The sequence below is a fragment of the Chenopodium quinoa genome, unplaced genomic scaffold (assembly GCF_001683475.1).
Source record: "Chenopodium quinoa cultivar QQ74 unplaced genomic scaffold, ASM168347v1, whole genome shotgun sequence".
In the NCBI taxonomy this organism is placed as follows: Eukaryota; Viridiplantae; Streptophyta; class Magnoliopsida; order Caryophyllales; family Amaranthaceae; genus Chenopodium; species Chenopodium quinoa.
Genome location: NW_018744311.1, coordinates 1,228,488 through 1,238,108, shown reverse-complemented (window position 1 = coordinate 1,238,108; position 9,621 = coordinate 1,228,488). Strand labels below are relative to the sequence as shown.

The following is a 9,621-nucleotide window of genomic DNA, read 5'->3' as shown; positions in this document are numbered from 1 at the left end:
ATTAAAAAAATACTCCTTCCAGCACTAATTTCAGTGATATACAAGCAATACAGCTATAATGGCATTTAATATTAGACTATGTTTTTCATTAATAAGTATTTTTTTATCCCGACTGGTTTCCAATACACATATTCAAAAGGACACATTATAGAAAATTATTCAAATTTGATTGATACAATACATTAAAATTAAACAATACTATATTACTATGAGATATACTTAGAGCTGTCAATTCGGGTAAATGGGTCGGGTTTGAGTCGGGTTAGTGTGGGTCAGGTCATCTCGGGTCGGGTCAGTACGGGTTAATGTCGGGACTTATGCGGGTCGGGTTCGGGTTGGGTCATACTTGAGTCGGGTCATACATCTTATCGGGTTTGGGTCGGGTCAATAAAAGGTTGGGTTACATTCGGGTCGGGTGAAAAATAGGTCGGGTTACATTCGGGTTTTTGCGGGTTTAAACAAGTTAGGGTCCTGTTCGGGTTCGAGTCGGGTTCGGTTCAAGTCAATTATTTGCAGGTTATAATCAGGTCGGGTCATTATCGGGTTCGAGTCGGGTTCAATTCAAGTCAATAATTTGCGGGTTATAATTAAGTCGGGTCATTCTCGGGTTCGAATTGAGTTCGGTTCAAGTCAATAATTTTTTTTTTTTTTTTAAAGCTCCAAATCAAATTGTATAATTTAAAACATTTTTAAAAATATTAAAATAAACAAGTGAATACTAAAATTTCAAAAAAAGGATCAATAAAAGGATTATAAGTAGTTATATGGAATTTTAATTTGAAGATAATTTAAATTTAGAAAAAAAAAACATTTGGCTGACTTAATTAGACAAAATCACTATCACCGACACCTCACTCACCTCATATAGCCTCAAATACGTTTAAATTCGGGTTAGTAATAGGTCGAGTTTAAATTCGGGTTAGTAATAGGTCGAGTTTAAATTCGGGTCGGGGCAATAACAAGTCGGGTTGAATTTGGGTCAGATCAATAACAAGTCGGGTTGATTTCGGGTCGGGTTTGTAACATGTCGGGTTTAAATTCGAGTCGGGTTAGGAACGGGTCGGGTTGACCTCGAGCCGGGTTGAATTCGGGTTTTGACGGGTTAAATCGGGTTTGGGTCATTCTCGGGTTCGAGTCGGGTTTGATTCAGGTCAATAATTTACGGGTCACATTCGGGTCGAGTCCTCTCTAGGTCGGGTTATGGTCGGGTTCGGGTCTCAAATACTTAGGTCAACTCGGGTCTAGGGTTGGTTTCAGGTCGGGTTAGGTCGGGTTTGGATCACCATTTTTTACGGGTTCAGACGGGTTAGGGTTAGGATCGGGTTAGGGTCGGTATTTCGAGTCGGGTTAGCTTTTGACAGCTCTAGATATACTTAACAATATCACACGTGACCTATTTGAGATTATAATGGATGAAAGAAGGAAAAAAAAGCTTTGCTATGATTTTGTTTTTAGACTCAGATACCATGGAGAAATGTTTTAGGATGAATCGACTCAAATTGAATTAGAGTTGGTGCTCGTATGTTGTATCATTTAATCAAACTATCAAAGTAAATCATTAATTTAGCCAACATTAGTCAAAAAGTCTATTATCCTATGTTAAATTTACTTTATAATTCGAAAATAATTGTAGTCTTACGTACACTCATTCTAGGAGAATTAAATTTGTGGGCTCGTGAGTAAGCCCACTTAGTCACGCGTGTGGCTTATGAAAGGACAAAGCTACTTTAATTTTATCTTTGTGATCCAGTGCCTTTACAACAGAAAGGATATAGGACTCTTACCTTTGCTATTTGGGAAGGTGACTTGACCTTATATTCATTTGGGGAGCCTAACTTATTAGGGTTATAACCCTTTTATGTCCATGCAAAGAGTCATCTAACCCTTTAATTCATGTATTCTCAACTAATCATTTACTAATAAACCTCACTAATTGTATTAGTTGAAAGTTGAGGATTAGTTAGACTATGTAACAAGTTAATCAAAACAATAGTATACATTATTGTTTGGAAGCTTGATTGTTTATTCAATGTGATCAACAAGTAATAATATTTATTTTAGTCGAGTTTAATTTCATTGATTATAATCATGGATGATTCAAATCTCATCCACAACGTTCCTCTTAAAAGTAAAGTAACATTTAGCGTCAGGTATGAAGAAACTCATGTTCACTTCAAGTTTAAAGGGTTTTTAATCCTGTGAGAGAAACGCGTAATAAAATATAAAACCAGTTTTAATCTTTAAATATTATTAAGAGGTTGAGTTTATCCTTTAATTTGATATATTCCTTGTAATCAATAGTGTGCTTTTATTTCTTTGAAAAATGTTAATAATGGAGTTGATTTGTAGATTCATAGCACCTTGATTGAGGTATCAATATATGGATTGAAATATAATCTAAATGGGTCACTTTTAAGCTAATGACCCCTATATGTTTATTATAGTTTTCCACACTTTGAGTGATTAGATTAGATGGACAAACAACAATTTTGTAATTGAAAAACAAGGGGCTTTTTTTCATAGATGATATATCATGGCCGACAACCGCATCATTAAAGTATACATGGCTTTTTCTCTAAAGTACTTAATGTCTTAAACTTTGATAGTTGGCCCCATTAACAATTTTTTATTCTTTTGTAAATAAAACTTTGACATCTTTATTTTTATCTGATTTATTTATTAAGGGATACACAAAACTAAATGGTGGTTCTACTTAATTGCTCTTCTATATGATTCAATTAAATCTAAATTTGATGTTAGAAAAATAGTAACCTTTACCAAAATTGAAACAAGCTAAGAGATCCCAATAAATAATAATAAAAAAATTATAATAGTAATATGATGAAACGGAGGTAGTGTGTCACTGTTCACATGGTGTGGCCGCTTGTAAAACAACAAACTAATCCCCATAACACTGATCAGTATTCTCTGTAATACTGACCGAGTAACCTTTATCATACTAAATAGTATCCCTATAACACAAACGAAGTAATTCTTGTAATACTGATCGAGAAACCCCTATAATACTAATGAAGTAATCTTCATAATGGTTGGTCACATAATATGGCCAACCACACATATGAAAGTTTGTGTTAATTAATTACCTTTTACTTTATTATAATTACTTAAAACTAAAAATTAATATAATAGTGGATTTATTTTCCACCTTCTATCTTGGCTCCCTCTTTATCTTAATTTTAAGCTTTAACATTAAATAAAATAGGTGGAAGCTTACATTTTCTCCCACCAAATGATGGCCGACAAGAACGCAATTTATGAAAGTTTTGAATTGGGTTAAAAAATAAATTTGTATATAGTGAAGTGAAGGGGACCTTAAGAAAGTGTACCTCGTGGGACTATCATGTCTCCAACTTATACTAAGCTCACTTAAGGAGTTAAGGCCCAAATTCAGTACATAAAATGTCAACAATGACCAAAGGTGTATGTAATCACTTTTTTGTCGTACAATAATGTATAAACTTTTGTATAGCCTAAGAATTGAATATATGTTTTTGCTATATATATCTCTATAGCTTTAATAACGTAAAATTTTAATTATTTTTGTCGTTTGCAGGTTTATTTTTATCATTTTAGAGGTATAAGAAAAATAGACTAAACTTACGTTATTCGCACTGATAAACATAGAAGTCTAATTTTTCTATTTCTCAAATTCAAATTGGCTTATTTTTGAATAATTTAAAAAGTTTTTGAAGCCGAGTTACACCTCACAAAAAGAAATAGAGAATGTGAGAGCATCATATAACGGACATCGATCAATATGTATACACATCTAACACATGAAAAACAACATATAAGCATTGGCAAATTTGGGTTGGCAGATTTAACTTTTTGGCGCTACTTGCATTGTTTGATTAATGTTAATTAATTAGTTCAAAGATAATTATGATAGGGTTTAAATTATTACAATGTTATAAATATTCTCTCATAATTTACACGCACGTAACTAAGAATAATATAAATCATGTAAATAATAAAACGATAAAAAGTTGGTTGCCAGAGTAAAAGTATAGTAGTAGTAGAACGAAAGAAGATCCGAATCGTACTAAAAAATCCATGAAGATGATCCAACACAGAAACATGTGGATCACCCTGTCAAGAATCCGTTAAGCATTGATTTCAACCGATTAAAGTGACAATTATTACAACATTGAATTATATATGACTTTTAATTATTACTACTCCATATAAAAATATTCCACCCGAGAGGTCACAAGGTAGCACAAACTTTAGACTTGAGTTAGGGATAGCTTCCCTTCCGATATTAAAAAAAAAAATTAGTACAAATTTGGGCTTATATTCTCCCCGTTTAATTACGTACCAATATAAAAGTATATCATAGCACAATATCAATAGAGATTGAACATGTACTAGCTGAGCTAGACGGTGTGGTTTCAAATGATGATTTAATTACAATGAACATTAAAGACGATTATCTACTAGATTGACTAGTAATAATATATTGATGTTTATTTGCTCGATCAATGTTTTTTTGGGTGGAGTCAAGAGTCCCTAACCTTCTAACGGTTTCACATTATATCATGTGAAAGTTTGTAGATAGTTAAAATTAGATATAATTAAATTAATTTAATAAATGTCAAGTTAGCTTTTATATATTTACGTGTTATTAGCAATAAGATGTCAACATCTAATATATATGATGGTCCATAACTTTACCCAAAGAATAATGATGATGCTTAACTTGACACTTTAATCCCATTTTATTCTCATGACATCAACTTAAACAAAATTCAACCTTGGCTTGATGGAGTTAAGAAAATTATAGCTAAAATCAACTTTAATATCTTTGGAGCGTACTAAATTACTGATTAATAACAATCTATATATGATCTAACCATGCATGTTAAGGTTAAATTAGCCTTTTAATAATGAAGGATGGCTCTTAACTACTAATGTTAGTTATATATTCAATGTAATTTTAAGCCTTTCTAATAATCAAATTTACCAAAACATCCTTGGCCCACATCCATGAATTTGAAGCTAACCATGTCAAAATGTGTTTATTTCACGTCAAAGTTAGGTCATCTAGTACTGAGGGTTAATTACACGTCTAATTTGTTTTCTTTTTGGTTGGAAAATTAAGACCCTACAATTTAATATATTGTCACAATTTAATACAACTATAAAAGTAATGGTTGAGAACAGTAAATGTTGATTTTAAAGGTAATTTATAAATTAAATTAAATGTAATTAAGTAGCTATATTGTCACGATTTATACCACGTGGATGTAACTTGCTATGTACACGATGCAATGATAGTAACTCAAGGTGGATATATACTTGATGATTATCATTTGATGGCCTTTTAGGCTAAGAAATCTCAGCTTAGCTTTTGGTAGCTATCTACTGATTGAAGTTCTCATCTTAACAACTTAGATACGTACTCATAACTAATTATCAAGAAGTAGTGTAGTCGCAATTAGTTGAAACCTTTTTACTTTTGTATGTACAATAAATTATACTTTGTGTATGGTACAAACAATGTCACTTCTTTACTTATATAATCACACATTGAGCTAGCGCATATAGATTTATATACAGAATAAAACATGCATATATACTATATAAATGTATCTTTCCCATACAACTGGTGATTCTATATAGATTGAAAGCCGTGTTATAATCCACTTCTTATACATTATATAGCAATTTTGAGACTTTAAACGAAGAAGAAAGTATTATACCTTTCATTACCGTGGTCTCTCCTTGTTTTGATGCATGCATGCATGCATGCATGCAACAAGAGTAACGTAAGATATATATGTCATCCGATCCATTATAATATGTATAATTGAGATTATCATTTGTGATAACTCAGATTAAATAGCTTAGGGGACATAAATATACTTACAAAGTACGTATATACTTGTTTGTGGTAGATACTGGTTAGAGTGTATGATTAAAAGTTGAAATTATAATAATACTCCTATTTAATTTCATAATTTCATCTTAATTAATTGAATCCATAAGAAGAGCACGTGACTGCCGCCATGATGGTTTGGTTGAGGTATGCTTAATTGATTAATTGGTGAACATTTTTACCTATAATAAATAATAAAAATGGTTGATGAACATTAAATTAAGGAATCATGTCACAAAAAAATACAGACAACAAAAAAGGAAAGCTATGATAAAACACAACTAAATACTGTGACTAATGACTAGGGGCTGCTTTAGATGAAAGCTAAAAATATAATTAAAGTTTAAAGAACATTCTTAATTATAATTATTTTTTTCTATCTCATTAAGGCTCTTTGCTTTTTTAATCTACCATAATTCTCAAGTAATCATCTTTGTTGAAGTTTACCAGATTTATATAAATTATGATTTTAAAGCTAAGTTGGTAACACTTTAATTAACCTTGTGTTGGACCTCTTTATCATAATTTTCCTGCATTACCTTTAAATCTTATACTTTTGTTTTCAGATCTTTTGATGTTTATTTTCAAAAGTAGAACTAGAGAAGAATAGCGTTAGGCAGGCCTTTATGGCCTAGATTAAAAGCTAATAAGTGGGTACTCACTAAAACCTCTTAATTAATTACGAAACACCTTATACAATTATACATATAGGACGACACACATTAAAGGTGAGACTTTAAAAAATTCATATACTCATACGTGAGTACGAGTAATAGTTTGCTATGTGCATAAATTTTGTCACATTATTATTGTACGATCGATTATATATATATATTATAAGGTTTTTTTCAACAGCTTCACACCCAATTAAAACATAACCCTATATATGTATAGCTAGAAGGATTTTACATGAATAGAATGGTGTAACTATAATACAAAGTAAATAACAAACTTATTGACTTAAGGTCGATACAGAGATGCTGTGTTCGAACCTCACCAACATGCAAAATAATATCAAGTTTTAATATTAATATGACCTAATGTGATTGCTTGGAAATCAAGACTCACTAATTACTATTATATTATATCCGACAGATATTCATAATTCTAACTGTTTTCGTACTCTAAACTAATCCCACTAAAAAAAAAATACGGAGTACAATTATACACTAATACCTAAATAATCCAGCCTAAACCACCGCTTAGATTCTACACTTTTTGGCATGGAGTTATATTTTTGCTATTTTAGGCAGTTGGAAAGGGGCTTCGATCTAATAATCAATTAGGTTTTATGTTTAATTTTTTTCATGCAACTATGTACTGTCCTTATAAATTATAACACTTGATACCGTTTTTTTTCTGAAAAAAATTTAAAGAAACATCGTAAACTCTATTGATTATTACTTCCTTTATTTCCATTTTTTTGCTTCATACTAAATTGTTATTAGTTGATCTACTTTTTTATTTTTGACGTGTGTTTGAATCGAAAGTGATAATTATATTATACGTAATACTCCGTATATCAAAATTACAAAATCTTAACTTACTCGATCCAAGTGAAATACATTCTACTACATATATAGGATTAGAAAAATATACTTCGTATAAACAAATCGCATACTATGTATCTTACTACTAGCTAGCTATAAGCTATTAAGGTACGGTCTAATGTTCTGTGACAACTTCATTCATCAATTAACGTCAACAAAAAATCAGTAAACAAATTAAAGTTTTTGCTGGATTTATACCTTAATTAGTTAAGCTTTCTGTTTTTTTGCTACACTGATTGACACCCCCAAAAGATGCCAATTATCTTCATTATTATTGCAGATCATGCATTATAAAATAAAATACTTTTGCATGGGGAAGAAAATTCAATTTATATTATCCTCTTCAATTATTTATCATCATAAAACCTAGGAATTAATTAAGAATAACAGAAAAAAGTATTTAAATATTAATATGAAGCTTTAAAAAATGAGAAAATAGAGAGATAAGATAAGAGGGAGCAATGACATGGAAACAACATTCCAACCAAGCACTATATACATTTCCAAGGGGCACGTTCGTATACCCCTCGTACTCCCATAATCCCATGTGGTTTAACCGTACATTCGTAATTTTTTAATTATAAAGCTATTATTTCCTTTAATTATTCATCAATTAGATGCTTATTACTAATATAACCTATACTTATAAAAGACACTAGCCTTGTTTCTGCAGGAATCTGATAGTCCAAATCCAAGATCCGAAGCTCGAGTGTATAACCCGTTCTGCTCCTATCGGCCAAATAAGAACCTACACACAGGGAAGAGATTAGCTAGCCCCGAGGTGAATCCGGGGATAACCGCTCCAAAGATTAAGTCAGCAAGTGTTTGTAGAAAAAGATGATTTAGAGAGAGAAAATAATGAGAGAAAGAGTGTAATAAAATGCTACCTTATTTATGAGGTAAAATCAGATTATTTATAGGTTAATTAAGTGCCAGGTGGCAGTTTAACAGGTAATATAATTTCTGCCACGTGTCAAACGTGAGAACGACACGTGTCAGCTACTTACATGCCGATATGTATACTTTATACATAAATGCCGATATTAACAAGAGTTATTGATGGACCGGATTCAAATAGTATATCGGTCTGTCATACAATATCGGCCTATGGTGATAACCGAGGGTCACATGATTTTATATACCAATTCTGATGCCGTTTGGTGTAAAGTATTTCCCACTACTCTGGTTGGAGTAGCAGCCGATTGGTTTAATAACCTTGAAAATGGAGCAATCCACAGTTTCCAACAATTAGCCGAAATGTTCGTGGGGCAGTATGTCAGCAACAGTGTTCGGCAGAGAACCTCTGGAGAGTTAATGGCTGTTACTCAAAAGGCAGATGAATCTCTAAGGGATTATATAAGGAGGTTTAATAATGAAGCCAATACAATTCCAAGATTGCAGCAGGAGATAGCAGTCATGGCACTAATGAACGGTCTGAATGATTCAGAATTTAAAAGATACTTAACCTGAAAAAATCAGCCAACATTAGCTGCAGCTTTTAACAAAGCTCATGATTATATTAAGAGCGAGGAATTGATGAAAACAAGCAGCCGAGTTAGTTCTACCGATAGGATTCACCCGATGTCTGAAGGGGGGTCTTCGGGAGTTGTAAGGCCAAGGAATCCAGCTGCAGCAAGGGGAGGAAGTCGTCAAGAGGTCAGAGGAACCAAGGCACCAATGCGATATAATTCGTATACACCTCTGAATGCACCAAGGGCTGCAATATATTCTATAAATCAAAACCGAGAAGAATGGGTGAGGCCCATGCCGATGAAAGCGAAAGGAAGGGATACCAAGAAGTATTGTATGTTCCACCGAGATGTGGGGCATTACACTGAAGACTGCGTGCAGTTGAAAGATAATATCGAGGAATTAATAAGAAGGGGGCATCTTACTCAATATCGGTTACACTCTGGGGAAAGTCAGCAACAGCAATATCGGCAACCAGAGCGCCAGCAGATAGAGTTTCGGCCAGAAAGACAAGGGCCAGTGAACCGATAAGGTGAAGGCGGGCAACCACCGTCGTCCACTGAAAAAAGAGTTGATGTAATAACCGGTGGACCAATTCACGGAGGGACGATAAGTGGAGCACGGAAGCACCTATCGGAACATCGGCACATTGTTAATGCACTAGATGTTGCTGATCGCCCACAACCGTCTGAAATTCCAAAT

The 9,621-nt window shown here is 32.8% G+C and overlaps 1 protein-coding gene across 1 annotated transcript; it reads left to right on the top strand.

Moving 5' to 3' along the window:
- The first annotated feature begins 8,508 nt into the window (after nucleotides 1–8,508).
- Nucleotides 8,509–8,919, top strand: LOC110696156. Its single transcript, XM_021873444.1, has one exon. It carries the CDS (start codon nucleotides 8,509–8,511, stop codon nucleotides 8,917–8,919), a length of 411 nt encoding a protein of 136 aa, XP_021729136.1.
- The last annotated feature ends 702 nt before the right edge of the window (nucleotides 8,920–9,621 follow it).